This window comes from Pezoporus wallicus, unplaced genomic scaffold (assembly GCF_028554395.1).
Source record: "Pezoporus wallicus isolate ANWC-B61680 ecotype Strahan unplaced genomic scaffold, APGP_CSIRO_Pwel_v1 contig_11395, whole genome shotgun sequence".
NCBI classification, from domain to species: Eukaryota; Metazoa; Chordata; class Aves; order Psittaciformes; family Psittacidae; genus Pezoporus; species Pezoporus wallicus.
In genome coordinates, this window is record NW_026636241.1 from 847,827 (window position 1) to 864,653 (window position 16,827).

Below are 16,827 nucleotides of genomic sequence, written 5' to 3' on the forward strand. Positions count from 1 at the left end.
GGGTACAACTGCTGTAAAAGAGGAGAGGGGAAAAAGAGACACCTGCATCAATCCTTAGGTGTGTGAAGGGACCTGAATAATCTGAATCCAAACTGAGGATATCTGCTGAATCGTGATTAACTTTACACATCACTCACTTCAGAGACTACCAGATAAAGACCATGCACTTTGAAGTTGTTATCTGAAGATGGATACATAAGAGCATCTCTTTAGCTATTACAAGATTCTTATAAAGTAATATATTTTCTGCTGTAGATTTTAATTAAACAGCAAAATATTTGTTAAGAATGCAATGTGTTTTGAAGGAATGAATAGAAGAGATAGCATGCTCTGGACTGCTCTTTAAAGTCTATTATTGTGTATTACCCGATGCAAAAGGTTAAGATTTACTTTATGTATGCATCTGAGAAACATCCTGCATCTCTTAATATTTTAAAATTAACCTAAGAGCAGAGTTCTGTTTGAGATTTATTCTGTGGGAAATTGTTTGACGATCACAGAGTTGTATAAAAACACCCTAATGTCTCATAGCATTCATTAGTATTTAGTTAAGAAGATAGACTATCAAAGAAAGATTGGCCACAGTGGGTGACACTGAACCGTGTTACTAGAAGCAAGGACGAGCTGTTAAATCTTATCCTGGAGTGAAATTCCCTCTGTGGGAATAATGGCATATGGATTTCTGTAGCCAGCACCTCCCCTGTATTGTATTTAGCGCAGCCAGAAGAAACACACCGGGACAGGAAGGACAGTCTGTGGCACAGGAGTGGCTCAGGAGCCCGCTCACAGGTTGCCCTCAGACATCACGGTGTCAGCACCTCACCACGTCGGGCCTCTCTCATCTCTTCTCCCCACCCCATCACCCCAACAGCAAATTCCCACCAGCTTCCAAAGGAGCACTTGATCAGTAGCCAGCAAGTTACAGCTATTGCAGCCTTTGTTGCTGTCTCACATGAAGGCTTTTTTTAAGGACGGAAGACTGGTAACAAAGCTCCTATTATATTGTGAGATACTAGTCTTAGGCAGGAATTACATGAGTAACAAAACCACAAGCCCAGATCGGTCACAACAAAGGGTAAGCAAAACATACAAATGTCACAATCAATCCTCTTATTCCAAGCATATGCCTTGTAAAGCACAAGAAATACGGTTTAACTTCCCCCCAAATCCTCAAGCAAACAAAAACATCCAAGCAGCTTCTCTCATTAATATTGACCAAGAAAATGAAAGCACCTTCACCAGGACACTGCCAAATGAAGCTCAAAGCAGGTGATAAACCCAGAATTCACAGCCTCAGCTGACCTATTAGGAGACATCAACATCCCTTTTTGCCTTGAGCTCTGTTTGAGCCTCAGCACTGTATTGTCCACTTAAGGGTTTCAAATACATTATATACAGCTTGAGCCTCAATACGATTTTGGGGGGGTTTGTGTGTGTGGTTTGGGTTTTTAAACCTCACAAAACAAGCAGTTAATTTTATCAGGCTCCCCAGGAAAACATGCAGTGCAAAACACAGCATAACACAGGCAGCTCCCACCAGCCCAGCCCTCAGCTAGCAAACCACTAACAATGAATATATCAGGGTTCCAGAGCACAGCACCTGGGAGGGCCACTGTAACTACATGTATCATATTCTTTACTTTAATAGACAGCAATGCTGTAAGCATGTTCCACAGGAAGAAGTCTTTCCTATATGCAAAGACTCTAACGCGAGACTCTATTATGTGTTATTTTGCATAATTATGTTCATTACCCAAATTACTCCATTAAATGAAGCCATAGGTTTGGTCTCGGTTTGAAAACAACCCTCCTCCTATCTCCTAGAGAACTTTCTGGGGAAAAAAGGGCATGGTTTTATAGTCCCCATCCCCTCCCCAGCAGCAGCTGCTTCATAGATAGCCATAAGGATCTCCAAGTATTGAGGGTCAGCAGAAAGACAACCATCTGCCCATGCAGACAAGGGCTGATCACCCTCATGGATGAGGAAGCCGGGAACAATAAACCAGTCCTTTTAAAATGAGCCACTAGAAAGCAAGAGAACCCAGAATATTTGTTAAAATTCAGAAGTAGTCTAAGGAAGTAGTAATTCCAGAAGAAAGAAGTGAAATATTCAATTAAAAAAAGAAAGAAGTGAAAAATTCAATTAAAAAAAGAAAGAAGTGAAAAATTCAACGAGAAACTGAACATGAGCTGGCTGATCCAAGTTTAGATTGGATCTAAGGAAGAAGTTCTTTCCTGTGAGGGTGGTGAGGCACTGGAATGGGTTGCCCAGGGAGGTTGTGAATGCTCCATCCCTGGCAGTGTTCAAGGCCAGGTTGGACAGAGCCTTGGGTGACCTGGTTTAGTGTGAGGTGTCCCTGCCCATGGCAGGGGGTTGGAACTGGATGATCTTAAGGTCCCTTCCAACCCAAACCATTCTATGATTCTATGACAAGTATCTCCAGCTGAAGTGCTACTCATAAACTACTATAACCAATTTTTGATGATAACCCAGACATGCAGCTCAAATAAAACTCAATATAAAGAAGCAAAACAAGACAAATATGGGAACAGGCTTTTGGAGAACATATTTCTTTAAAAGTGTTCATCTGATCTTTAAAATTTAATCCCAATCCCTCAGTCAGTGATCAGCCCTTGTCTGCATACTGGTCATGTATTTGCAGGGGCCACTTAAACAAATCAATTTGCCATTAGTACCTGGGGTGCATCCAGCTTAATGAAACAGTCTTTTCATCCATTATCCCAGATCAGAAACAATCCCTGCAGAGCAAGTGATGTGGTATCTTTAAAGTCCTGCTGCGTTAACAATTGAGATCAGGGTTAGAGAGATCATTTTAAAGCTTTACATCGTTTTAGGTTTAACAATAAGAAAATCTGCATATGGGTGACTGGGATGACTTTGCTTAACTCCCGGGTATTAATGAGCTTACACTCATTTTAAGGGATTAAAGTCTGTTTCAAGGCTTTAGAATGTTACCCAAGGTCCTAACTCTTTAGGAAGGTCACCAGCTTTCTAAAAGGACTGAAGAGACTCCAAAACCAGTGCAAGATTCTGTCTCATATCCACTGATCCTGACCCCTTATGTGTATTTTATTTCTTCCCTCCGGTTAAGTATATGTTGACAGGGAACAGCTCTGCTAACTACAAAAATAAGCAGCTACAAGAACAAGGGTGAGAAGCACAAGAAGTTTTACTATACAGACACTGCTAGCAAATCCAGAACCAGGTTAAGTAAGGGAGGCTCAGGAACCAAGCCTAGAGCCTGATGTTACTCTATGTGCAAAGCATGAGTTGGGCTGGCAGTACAGAACAGCAACCCCAAGCGTTCATTTTGCAAAGCCCACAGCTAACTGATCCAAAACACAAATATACTCACCTTCTCCAAAGCCTAGTTGCTCAAATCATTGCCGTCAACAGAGAGGATTGGTTATTCAGAACACAAACACTACAGCCACCTTGTGCTTTCACAGTTATTAAACTAACTGAGCAGGCTTCCTTTTCCCAAGCACTGGTTAGATCAGCATCACCCCGTTCAATATATTCACCAACCTAGCTACAGGAGTACTTACCTAGAAAAGAAATAGAGCTGTGATACCTGTTGCATCCCTGCCCAGTCACTTGAAGCAAGGAGAGTGGAAGAGGTCAAGTACTATTTCACATACCATTTTCTTTTGAACACCTTAAAGCTCACAGATTTACCACGTCCATAAGAGGTAAGTGTTATACTTTATCAGCATAGTTGGATACAGCCTCTGCAATACATTCTAATGCATGCCATAATAGTAATTCCATCTCTTGCAATTACACCACGGCTCCCAGAAATCTGTTCATCACGCCATTATGAAAGCACCACTGGAGGTTTTCTCTTTCCTCCTACGCAAGATTCTGTTGTTACCCCTTGAAAGTAAAGACAGACACACACATAAGCATCAGATGTTTATTAGACAACTCAAAAAGTCAGTTTTATTAGACAACCCAAAAAGAAAAGTACATATGTTTTAATTTCCATGTTTTAATGCTTCATCTGGAGGACCTGGCGATCACAGGAAATAAAACCCCTGTTTACAAAAGTTACAAAAGCTGCACTCATTCTGAATTACAGGAAACATGGTTAGTCCACAAGGAAGCTTTATAAAATGAGGTCACAGAACTTCAGCTGACTATGAAACACAGCGATATTGCCATGTATATGCACTCACAAAATCAGCATAGGAGGGAAATTAAGGCACTTTGGATACATAGTATTCACTTCCATAGAGGAAAATAATTTCAGAGAAACCACAGTAAATAGCTACTGGTGGATAGTGACAGTCCATGCCCAGTATTGGCCATCAAAGCACCAGGTTCATGTGAATGAGTGAAGCTCTTGATAAAAAAAAAAGTACTGACAAGTTCTTTCACCCTATTTGGTACTGAAGACTCACTGAAGCAGATTTACTTTTCAAGAGGTCAAGGAAGGTTTCCATGGTTTAAACACTGTGAAACTCAACTCTCAAAGTTAGCGCATCTTGAAATGAGAGTCCATGGTGAAAACTGCAGGAAGTTCACATTAGGGATTAGTGCACGAGCTGCTTCAAAAGACCACATAAAACGAAGCATTGACTTCCTCCACTCAACACCAACCGCAGGAATACCAGAGGAAATACAGCACAATGGAATCATTTGTCCAAGAAACAACCTCAACGCTGCACTTCCTAGTCCTCCTTCTCATTTTAGATTGTCACATGCTTACAGCCTGCACCTCCATCTGCACAAGCACACTAACAGATCCACAAGAGATTCTACAAAGAATGATTCCATAATTTCATCAGTAATCGAGTAGTTTTGGAGACTTCTACTGCAGCCTTTGGTACATAAATTCTAAGGAGTAAAAATACTCAAGAACCCTGCAAGCACATGAGTATTTTAACAGGAGATAAAGAGGACTGTTAGCAATGACATTAGGCATTTACAGGATCAGGCACTGATATTGTGTGTTATTGTTGCTGGTTTACTTCAGTAATTTGAATGAAAAAATGCCATTTATAAGGGAAATAAAAGCACCTTCTTCAAAAGTCAAAGCAGGAGAAGCCATGTTTACTCCAAACAACTCGGCTCATAGTCAGAACAATTTCCACAACAGTACTTTACAAATTAGTAGTGTCCAAGATATTTCATCTAAAGTCAGGAAGAAGACACTTGCTTATGCACAGCATCTTTACAAGTATATTCCTGTTATGTATTTGATGAAGCATTAACATCCAGAAAAGAACATTTCCTTTCATGTTAAGTCTTCTTTACAAGAATGACAGCTTAGGCACACTTCAGTATAAAACAGAGCTACTCAGCATTCCTCAGCACTGTTCACCATACACACATCTGAAGTTTAAACATAAAACATGTAATTACCCTTCCTGAAACCCAATACTCCATTCCTACTTCAGTGATGTTACATTACTTGGCCCACAGCACAATTTCTGTACCCAGCAGCAGAGTGCTCATGTAACATTAAGTCTTGGATGTTTGCTCTGCACAGCAACCCACAGAGCCCCATTTTGCAGTACATGAGTATTGGGAGAGTTTGGAGAGCAGCAGCAATAGTTGCACACGACTTAGGAGGCAAAAAGCATTGCATTGATGAAGCTGCCACATCCTGCGGTGGGGATTCTATGACCTCCTCACACGGTGTCTCTCACAGCTACACAGGGTGACAGCAGTCAGCTGTGAACTGACTCACACAACTATAAAACACTCAGTTGCAAACTTCTAGCCTAAAGAACTTGCAAATGTAAAACATACCCTAGGCAGGAGCTCAGCTTCTTACTTCACACAGCAGAAACCTCTTTATGTCTATTTTAATATGAAAGGATAAACTAAGGCATCTCTTCCTTTACCCCTCTGCAGATTACTGAAAGGTCTTCTCGAGTGAGGGTTGTATCAGAATGCATTTTTACCCAAGGACATGCCTCCACACTTTGCAGGATTCAGCAAGTCAAACCAGTAGGAAAGTTTACTTTTAGAAGTGTGATTATGTGAAGGATAATGCTATTTTAAAAATATAGTATTTTAATGGAACAATCTTCTGTTACAGCCAAAAAAATAGCAGTTGAATAAGTATGTTTTGAAAGCAATGAGAACAGAAGAGATAAGAAGTCCTACCCCAAGGAACACTCACTTTGCAATTCGGGCATTTCACACATAAGAATACAGAGTTCAGTATTACACTGTTTGTAAGTGTCCTGTGCATAGCTTCTTCTTTTGTGAACCTTTCTAAGAGAAAATAATGTCAGCTCAAAGCATCAGATTATATTATTCCCAAAGTATAACCACAGGTGTTAAGTCTGAATATCCTTGGGAGGGAGAATTTCAAATGAACACCGTATGTGGAAGGAAGGATGTTTAAGCAGGGTTAGTTTCTTTTTCTTTCATTAGGTAGTAAAAGAGTTGAAAAACCTACATTTGGTTTGATGTTATCACGAAAAACACAAAAATTATGAGTATGGAAATGAAAAGCAAGTCTTTGTTCACCCCTAATCAAAGCAGAAAGGTGATCAACTTGAAGAATACCAAGTAGGATCATCTTTATCTTGGCCTACTTTGATTACACGGTTAAAACCCAACAGGCATGCTTGACCAGTATCACGTGTCAACGGTACTACTATGATTAAAACAAAAGTTAATGCACATATAGTGAAAAAATGAGTAAAAAGGCTTTATGTTATGTAAACTTTAAGATTAGGAACAGGTCTGCAACAGTGGTTCCAGCTTTTACTGACTACATCAGGACAGATGTCACAAGGGCTTTTTCCCTTTGGCTGAAAAGCACTTTAAAAAAGCATGTTATGATGTGGTAATGTAAAGCTACATGTATATGCACATACATCTGCCTCAGTGTGCACACACACGGCTGTTATAACATATACACATATACACACACAGAGGATACATATGGTGATACATGCTGTGAAATATTACCAGCACCAGAGCGATGTCCTACCACTGCTCCCAGCTAAAGTCATCTCCTCTACCAAACACAAGGAAAAAGCCTAAAATAGTAAGGAAAATGACTGCATTGCCAGCCAGCACCAGACCACAGGCTCCCCATTTGATCTGAAATGCAAGGAAATGAAACAATCAAAGCAGTTCTTCCAGGCTCAGGCCAGTTCTTTAGATGCATTAGATAAACTAAATGAAATACTACAGAAAGGTGCTAAAAGCATAAAGAAAAAAAAAGAGACAAGAAATAATCCAATTTATGTGATGAATTATTCAATTAGCAACCACTCATATTCCTACATACATGTACTCATATAACATTTCAAGAGACTGCTAATGCTGGTTTACAACAAAATAATTACTTTGCCATACAAATCACTAAAACATCCCTTAATGATAGATAATTTTGGTGAAATCACTGCTCTCCTTTAACTGCTATGCAACGAAATAAAAGCTCGCCTTTGAAATGCCAGTAACAACCACGGAAAACAGAATGGGGGCTTCAAAGTAGCTTGTTTTATCAAGCTGCTCAACTAAACGTACTCAAGTAAGCGACGTTTGTGCTTAAAAGACAGAGCTATGAATGAGAGTTCCCTCTCGTGGTCACTTCTGGTTCTGCTTACTGTCAGGTCCTCAAACCCAAAAGCGGCAGGGAAATCGCGCATTACCAATAAATTAAAACTAAGCACACAGGTTTTAAGCAAAACTGAAAGACTGAAGGGAGAAAAACAATGAAACACACAGACGTGTCTGGGTAGTCTGGGCGACAGGACAAGGCAAAGAGAGTCCTTCGCGTTGCAAACAAACGTGACATAAACCTCACCGCTGAAGGGCAGCTCAAAAAGCAAAGAGAAATGAAGTTAGCAGAATGTCCTCAGACTTTGAGGGGGCAAAGCATGAGCTTGGGGAACGCTCTGAAAACCAGAAGGGCAGCTCTAGAAGTTTGGCCTTTTAACTGCTAATGCACTCCAGTCACCAAGTTTTCAGCATCCTAAATGGAGAAAGTAAGATACATTCTGAGATCAAAATAAGGAAGGTGGTGCAGGAAGCGGTGCGAAAGTTGATGAGACAAAGAGGCACAAGATGTAGGAGGAGACAGTATCTTGTGTTAGGCCAAAACAAAACTGGAAAACACCCAGCTACACTTTCTAGTCATGCATGACAATAATGAAATTAAAGACAGGATTTACAGCAGCAAGACTGCACTTAAAGATGATACTCAGTAACTGGTGTCTTTCAATAGGAATCAGCAAGCAGGACTTACCGCTTCAACCCGTGCCAGGATTATAGGGAATCCAAAGGCAGAAACAACAATTCCAGTTGTGAAGAAATACGCCAGTTCCCTGCAGGCACTGCTGGCTGCATCACTGTCATCACTGACTCTTTTTGCAATGAAGTGGGGAATGGGGCAGATGAAGTAAAATATTAAGACAAACAGAGGCCAGTATACACTGGGGAGGGGGAGAAAGGAAACATATAATCAGTTTAGATGGATGCTTCAATAAAAAGTATCTCCTGCATAGAACAAAGTAACTGCAATAACTGTGATTGTACTTCCTGGTTTGCAAAGTGGATTTAATCACATGCTTTCACCCAAACAGGCAGTCATATTCCTTGTACATTTGTACTTGGATCATTTTCCTTGTACACACACTCGTATGACTTCACATAGAGCAGGAACCACTCTCACAAGGCCAAGCGTTAGTTTATTTTATATCTGCATCCCGCTGCTGATTCAACTAGCACCACAGCCACACAAAACCAACAGTCACCGCACAGGAACAGGAAACGCACCCAAGCGGGATGGGAACCAACAGCTTTCCCAAATTAGAGGGATCCCGGAGGATAAACAAGCCGGCTGTGAAGGCGCAGCCTCGCACTCCCCCTTCTGTGCTTCAAGTGTGCGAGACATCCCAACTGGAGTCTTGTGGGAGGAGGGCTCTTCACAGAAACAGGGAAGTAAGGGAAAGCACTGTGCGAGGTTAAATGTCACTGCTTAGCAAGATGGCACCGCTTTTCCTGAGAAAACACAGGGCTGTTCACACTGTTTAAAGGAAGCGCAAGTACTGGCTAAGGAGGAGGTACTCAACCACAACAAGGGACAGCGCCACGAGAGCTGCAACGGCACAAGGCAGGCGGTGAGGCGGGAGCTGCCCCACCGCTTACCGGTGACCCCCTCCCTCCATCCCCGCTGAGGCGGTGCCCGGGGGACGGAAGCGGCTCCGCTCCCTCAGAGAAGGCCCAGCCCGTGGGGCGGCGGCGCTCGGTACCTTTGCCCACTTTAAGGCGCAGGCGCTGAGGGGAAGCGGCCGCGTCGAGGCACTCGTTGCCATGGTAACTCCAGACGGGCCGCAGCGCGCATAGGCCCAAACGCGCATATATAGTGCATAAACACACGTATAAATGTGTGCACAGGCAGGATTTAAGTACATAAATACAGTTTTAATGACTCCCAGTACGTCAGTCACTGCCATTTTACAGGCTACTGATGAAGAGCCCCCAAACCGGCCAGAGGCTCCCCTCGTGTAGTGCCTTCTCATCCCCCTCCCGCGAGCCCGCACCAAGAAGGGCACATCATTTTTATCGTATTTATTAAGCCCTAACTGCTTGAGATCCCGGTTTTGACCCAAACCCAGCCCTTTCGAGGTAGGTTTGGTGCAGCCCTTTCCATACACCTTCACAGGGAGGTTTTCTTTAGGTACCTCCCACCTCTGCCTCTCAGCCTTCTGTCTCATTGTGCATCTGCTCTGATACAGATGGGGTTTTCCTTAGTTTTGTTATTAATCCCCAATTCAAGGTTGGAGGGGGCTTGGAGCAAGCTGCTCTATGGAAGGTGTCCCTGCCCATGGAGCTGGATGAGCTTTAGGGTCCCTTCAACCCAAACCTGCCTGGGATTATATGGTAATTCAGAGCCGACAAGGCTGCCTAATTAAAAGAGCAACTTAAGTGGCTAAATGCATCAACCGAACGTTGTATTAACTGGAATGCCAACCTATGGCACTTTAAAGATGCAATACTGACACCAGCCGACACACCGCAGCTGTGGTATGGGAAATGTAGGATTTTATGTTGTTTGTGAGCTTCTTTTGAGAGGGAATATGATGTAGAGCCCCTTTTACTGTATCTTCCCCCATAGTGTAAGGAGCAGAACAGATCCTCTGGCTATGATCGACACGACTTTACATCTCAGTACAGCTGCCTGTACCTGCAATCACTATATAAATCACACCTGAATTAACTAGTCTTTAAACATCAGAACATGGAAGGTACCATGTTCTGTTTCAGCTGAATTGAAGGGGTTGTCACTTAAGCACGAAACGCTGCACCTTTTTCCCTCTGAGTGAAGCCCTTACTGCTTTTACAAACTATTGCAGTAATGGGAATGGCTTCTTCACTTACTTTGTTTTCTCCCGAGGGAATAAAATCTTCAGGAAAACCCATATTTGGCTCTAAAGCAAGTAATTTCTGGCTAGCTTATGTGTTCCACACAGGTCGCACCCAACTCTGCACTACAGCAACAGGTAGAGTTGTTATGAGATGCTGTAAAGAGGTTGCCATTTACCATTCATTCATTTCCTGCTATTTAACCAACATGTACAGAAGCATTGCTCTGAACTGCATTTAAAGCAAGAAGGTAGAGGGTTCCCCCCCCCCCGCAAGCACAAAACATACCTGAATATGTTAATTTGAGCTCTTTAATGTATATACAAATGTTTTAGACCAGTCACAATTGCATTGAGTATATACTGTATTTACAAAAATTACAATAATTTAGTCAAACAGTAAACCTGAACATTGATAACCTCTGTCACTACCAGATATGACAAGAATTTTTATCGTTAGTTAACTATTTTGATATACGTACATCCTAATACTTTCATGCATCCATAAAAACATTAGGGATGGAAGTAATCAAAGCTGAAGTGGGGTAGGGTTTCTTTTGGTAGATAAAGTTTAATGATGGACTTGTGTTTTGTGAACGTGTGAATATCCAGAGTCCTGTGCCATGACCAACTCGATACAAAGCTACTGTAGTTTTCATCATTAAAAAAGGACGTTATAGTAATGAGATCCTTTTTATTATATAGGCATAGGTCACAATATCTACAAATGTGAATGAGAAGCAATAAACCAACAAATCACAGGAACATGATTCACATTCCAGTTATCTCTTTAAATAAGACAAGCACATACTGGATCAAAACATTAATAAATAACATCCAGTTTGTTACTATTATCTTAAGGTCTTTTATATAAAAGGAGACCTATGTGTTGGTTTCACATTTTCAGTTAATGGTAGTAAATAATGGACCAGTACAACAAAAGGATGGAGTTTTATACAGAAAGCAATGTACTTGGACACACTCTTTGCAGTAAGTTTTGCCACTTGAAAACAGAAGTGCAACAACAAGTGGATTGTCTTTAAAAACCACCAGCTTTAATGACTCGCATCAGATGGCAACCTGTTCCTTAAGCAGTAAATACAGATTATTTCCTGCCCATCTTCTGAATATACCTGCCCTCTCAAAGCTCAAATACAGATACAACGTGTTGGTAAATAAACTGCTAGCTTTAGCTATTCTACAAAAGGGGAACGCCAAAATTTGGGGTGAAGAGTGTAACTTTCTGTTTAGCTAGGAAAGATGCTTCAGCTTTAGCATCAGAGATATTTTCTTGTGATATTATTGCTTTGGTCCAATATAAACTTTTAAGAGAATCAATTTGCACTGTATTTACCTCAAAAATCAGACCTGGTCCACAGGTATCTACAGGACAGCTTGTACACCATGATCTGAAAAGTGAAGTTAACAACAGACTGCATCCTTGCCAAGAGCCTTGGCCAAGTGCTCTGAAGCTGATAAAGGCATAGAGGTGATACAAGTGGGCTGGAAAAAGCCTTCCGAATCCTCAGGAGGGGAAGGAAGTGTGCCCTATAGGCTGGGAAGTTCCTAGAACTGTGCAGCAGAGTTTTAGTTTGGTATTTCTTTTGTTTGATGGTTTCAAGCTACTGATGAGAACTTCCTGGGAAATGCAGTACATACTTATTCCTCACTTTTACAGTGAGGATTGTGATTCAACCTTCCCCTGTCAGAGGATTCGCCCCCTAAACCTGCTGTCTGACAAATGAACAAGGTACTGTTTAACATCAGCTACTTGCTGTTTAACAGCCACTTGCTCCATAATGCTGAGGAATCTCTTCCGCACATTTCACTGCTGGTTTGTGAGGTGAAGTACAATAGTAACGTAAAGCAGCATTCAGGGGGCACTGATCTAACCCAGGATTCAGCTTTGTCTCTACTCAGGCATACAACACTATATGGATAATTAAGCAGCAAATGGTGACAGTCAGAAGTGTGCCTAAACCACATCTGTACACTTACATTTGATAAAGTCGGATCCAAACCTAGGATGGAAGTACACTGAAGTTTAGGCTTCACCACCAGTTGTTGAACTTAACTGAAGTGTTGCCTTATCACAAAGAAAAAAAGTAGGAAATTCAGCAGCTACACTGTGCTGGAGACAGAACAATTCTGCCTTACCCCAGAACGTGTTCTGTCTCCCATCACTTGAATCCAAAGAAAAATAGAAAAAGTTACAAGAAACTGTAACCCCGTGGCTCTCCTAGGGCAAGCCAGGTGGCTAGAGTTCCTCTGAGCTCAGGATTCTTGGTACAAGTATAAGGAAACCTTCCTCTTGTTCTTCATGGTAAGTATTAGGCTCTTAGTGCTCTGAAACTTCCAAATTTCCAGCCAGAGTTTGGTTGATCTGCGACATTTGTGACAAGAGACTATATAAGCACTAGCACAGGTCTGTGTGGAGACTGAGAAAGTACCTAATACAAGGGTTTTTGTCCTTGGTTTTCAAATTCTGACCAGGCATCATTTAGTTCCATAAATATCATCTTTGCATATTGTTCATATGGCTGCCCAGTAGCCTGGAATGAAAGCAGAAAGAGGGATATCACATCTATCAAATCAGACTACAGAAGGTTGACATTTGAGCAGCGAGATTCTCAAGCAGTCATCATTTACTTCCCACAAATGGTTTTCACTTTGACAACAATAAGCTACCATTGAGGGCTGCTTGTTCCCCTTAAGAATTTCTTGGCTTTTCAGCTCCTCGGAGTTGACAACCCTCAAGCATGATAAAACACTGCACTCCTGAGGCAAAACAGTTCAACCTGGGCTCTGCAGGAGGCATTTTACCTGCACGGAAGGCAAAAAGCTGCAACCTGACACCGTTCCTTGATAAAAGCAGCGTTCCTGCAAGCCTCTGGGCAGCCCACATCTTTTTAAGCCTTGCCCACAGTCCTCAAACCCTCAGAACCTCCAGTTCCTCAAAGGTGGAAGCCTCATCATCACCACAGGGTTTCCCAGGTGGCATCATTGCCATCTGGTTGGCAAGTGTAAGCAGCAAGGCCACCAGCCATGGGCTGGGGAATCAGATAACCCAATTCTTCCATTTTAGACATTTGATTTTAAGACCTCTGTCCTTTCATACGACTTTATCACACCCTCATTTCCTTTATCAAGTGCCATATTATGGACTATTGCTCATCAGCGGTATGGCTTGTAGTCAAAGTGAGGGCGACAAAAGCTGACGATCTGAATCTCTGTTGCTTGGAGCAGCATGTGCCAAGCACAGTCTTGGGGCTGGAAGTGGTTATGGTCCTCACCCGTTAGAAACTGGCAAAAAACTTGAACTACTACTTTCTATAAAGCTGTTTGCACAGATAAATTAAGCAGTCACATTAAACTCTCTGTAATTAAGACAACAATGACAATATCTGATCAATGCAGGAGCAGGAAAACCTTACCTTGTCAGGATGAACGACAAGCACTGCCCGCCGGTAGACCTTCTTCACTTGCTCCGGCGTGACCAGGTCTGCCATACTAACAGGTTTCCACTTGGTTTCTCCTGCCCATAAGACTGTATGCATTGTGGACAGCAGAGCTCTTATATTTCTCTCCTTCCCTTCAATCCATTCCAAGATCTGGAGAGAAGAATGTGATTCTTAATTTACGCCTTAGACTTTTGAGTTGGACAAAAGTTTCTTCATTTGAATAGCAATGACTCCAAGGGGCATCTTCGGTTTCTTTCCAAGCTTTAGAAAAGCTTTGGAAGATACCTGTCAGTCTCTACTTTGCCATTATTTTTTATATCACTGCTTGAAAGTTAAGACATACCTTAAGCAACATCCCTGCTAAAAATACCAAGTTCGCAACCCTCAGGAACAGTCATAAGGTGGAATAGTCAAAAGATAAATGAAATGTTTAACTGTGTGGATCTTCAGCAAGCTTGATTGCACACCTACAGTAAGCTCAACTCGAACTCTGGATGTGGATCTCTTCAGTTAAGTTCTTCTAAAGATTCACATTAAGACTGGCTTCAATACAAAACCTTTCAAGCTCTAAGTCAGAAGCTTCAAGTCTCTTCACATGCCTGTCAGCTACCTGCAATCCAGCAGTCCAATAAAGCAATAGGTAATCACTTTCCTACATGATGTAGTCCCTCTTAGCTAATGGCTGGAGAAGGAGAGGAGGAGAGGGAAGTTAATGTGAAAACCAAAGAGTGAATAGATTTAACAGCTCCAGGCTGAACTGAAGCGATTCTATGAAATAAAAGGCATCAGAGCAAAGGGAATTATATAGGGAAGGGAGAATCAGCTGGGTGCTTCAGTGATTCAGCAGCTTGCTGGGGGGGAAATGCTGCACACATTAAGCAGCACCACATGAATTGCTGAAGTTGTACTGCCCACTCGATGGCCTGACAGCTGCCCACTTGGTTACAAGAGGCTGACGTCCGTGTTCAGCATGGATGCTGGCCCACCCTTTCTAAAGGTTAAAACCTTTCCACAAGGTTAAAAACTAAAACATTCATTCATTCTGTTCTATAGAAGTTCGCTTGGGCTTTTCCTCTCCGGTCTGTATCCTTCTGTAATTATAATTCCTGGTTTCAGACTTCAAACATCGAGCAGGACAGAATGAATTTCCTTCCCTTCATAACAGATCTGTAGCTTGGCAATTTGTTGAGGAGAGATGAGAGAATTCCAAAGCAGGCAAGATTAATGAGATGGAGGATTAGTTCAATTAGCTGTGCCTGCTAATCAGGGCTGGAGTGCTGCGGAAGACCAGCAGCACTGACAGCAACACTGGGCAAGCCATGGTTTGCCGCAGTCTGCTTTAGAACAGAAACGTGAGCTTGCAGTTTTAAATCCATTCCAAAGGATGCTCACATCTCCAGGGAAAGCATCAGAAATATATGAACAAACAGCAGCAAGTTCCTGCTTTCTGCCCCAAAGTAATCTCGTAATGGGGAGAATATCCTTCATTTCACCAAAACCAGGACTGGCAGAGATGGTCCCTCCTCTTTTATCTGGTTTATTTGTGAGAAGCTATTTCACAAGAGAGTTCCTAAAAACATACCTCTTTTCCTAAGTAGCATCTCTCGTTCTGATGAGATAGAGGAGATTCTTCCAGATATCTCCCAAAACCTGCAGTTCCTGCCTTTGTCTTTCCGATCACACTAGTTCATTGCTGTCTGGCACACAAATGGACAGCACAGCAGTGTGTGGTGCTATTGAGTATATTAGATAGCTCCTTTATGGAAAGCAAGCATGAGAGATAGCACGTGGTCTTTGGGATCCAGCAATGCTGTGGAGCCTGCACACTGAAGTACTCAAACAGTAGTTACTTAATTGCACACCTACAGTAAGCTCAACAAGAACTCTGCTGTGGATGTGTATCCTTTGAGTTAAGGACCATTGTCACTAAGTGATCTGAGAGATTAGCTGCACCATGTGCAGGATGGCTGGTGCTTACTGTCCCCTCCACCTTCCAAGCAAGGTCCAGCATGATGAGAACAAAAGACATGTTAAATGACTGTAAGAGCACAAACAAGACTATTCCTTACTTTTAGTTTTTCAGGGTCCATCTCCTTCGCCATTTCTTCTTTCCTCATCTCAGCTATTGTTTTGGGGCCCTTCTTGTCCTTGTGAGCATTAAATCCTTGACCAGATAATAGATCTTCAAAATCTGCAGACACTTTTGGTTTCGCATCTTGAAAACCAGAAAGATTTGGAGACGTTATCACAATACAGTTTATTTAACACTGCTTTTCTACCTAAAGCCACCCCCCAAGACTTAACACTATAATCATCTCCCAGTGCTAATAAGTTTGCAAGAGACCTACAGGTTAAGGTTACTTTTGAACTATTATTCATAGAATTATAGAATCCCAGACTGGTTTGTCTTGGAAGGACCTTAAAGCTCATCCAGTTCCAACCCCCTGCCACGGGCAGGGGCACCTTCCACTAGACCAGGTTGCTCCAAGACCCCTCCAGCTGGCCCTTGAACACTGCCAGGGATGTGAATCCCATTTGGAATAGAGGATGTTGGAAATATTAGCATACTTTAGAGTATAGGACAGTAGAACTGGGGTTGAACTTTATATATCAAATCAAATGATCAGCATGACTTAGGTGCTTAGACCCTGACCTGTTAAAGAGTTTAGCATTAAAGCAGTATTAGAAGGAGGCAACCTTTTGGATGCTGATCTCTGAATCATAGAATCATAGAATAGTTAAGGTGGGAAAGGACCTCAAGATCATCCAGTTCCAAGCCCCCTGCCATGGGCAGGGACACCTCACACTAAACCAGGTCACCCAAGGCCTCGTCCAACCTGGTCTTGAACACTGCCAGGGATGGAGCGTTCACAGCTTCCCTGGGCAACCCATTCCAGTGCCTCACAACCCTCACAGGAAAGAATTTCCTCCTTATATCCAATCTAAACTTCCCCTGTTGAGTTTTAACCCGTTACCCCTTGTCCTGTCACTACAGTCCCTAATGAAG

General features: G+C 42.2%; 3 protein-coding genes across 3 annotated transcripts in view; all 3 read right to left on the reverse strand.

The window, feature by feature from the left end:
* LEPR (leptin receptor) overlaps positions 1-8,363 on the reverse strand; it is a 61,942-nt gene extending 53,579 nt beyond the window's left edge. Inside the window, exon 1 of the mRNA XM_057399220.1 lies at positions 8,241-8,363. The gene's annotated coding sequence lies outside the window, so the exon portion shown is untranslated. The remainder of the gene's footprint in view (positions 1-8,240) is intronic.
* On the reverse strand, positions 5,241-9,309 carry LEPROT (leptin receptor overlapping transcript). Its single transcript, XM_057399233.1, has 3 exons — positions 9,143-9,309; positions 8,241-8,454; positions 5,241-7,090 (listed from the first exon to the last, which is right to left on the reverse strand). Exons 1-3 carry the CDS (start codon positions 9,307-9,309, stop codon positions 6,974-6,976), a joined length of 498 nt encoding a protein of 165 aa, XP_057255216.1. The 3' UTR covers positions 5,241-6,973.
* Positions 9,310-10,657: 1,348 nt separating this feature from the next.
* The window catches only part of DNAJC6 (DnaJ heat shock protein family (Hsp40) member C6), a 39,775-nt gene continuing 33,605 nt past the window's right edge, over positions 10,658-16,827 (reverse strand). Inside the window, exons 17-19 of the mRNA XM_057399227.1 lie at positions 15,890-16,035; positions 13,794-13,970; positions 10,658-12,911 (exon numbers count right to left, since the gene is read on the reverse strand). Coding sequence (XP_057255210.1) covers positions 12,810-12,911; positions 13,794-13,970; positions 15,890-16,035 — 425 coding nt within the window. The 3' untranslated portion in view covers positions 10,658-12,809. The remainder of the gene's footprint in view (positions 12,912-13,793; positions 13,971-15,889; positions 16,036-16,827) is intronic.

Coding starts and splice junctions, on each gene's coding strand:
- LEPROT (XM_057399233.1), bottom strand. CDS start 9,309: ATGGCAACGAGTGCCTCGACGCGGCCGCTTCCCCTCAGCGCCTGCGCC. Junction 8,455..9,142: donor ATGGAGGGAGGGGGTCACCG/GTAAGCGGTGGG, acceptor TCTAAACTGATT/ATATGTTTCCTTTCTCCCCC. Junction 7,091..8,240: donor TCCTGGCACGGGTTGAAGCG/GTAAGTCCTGCT, acceptor CTTGCATTTCAG/ATCAAATGGGGAGCCTGTGG.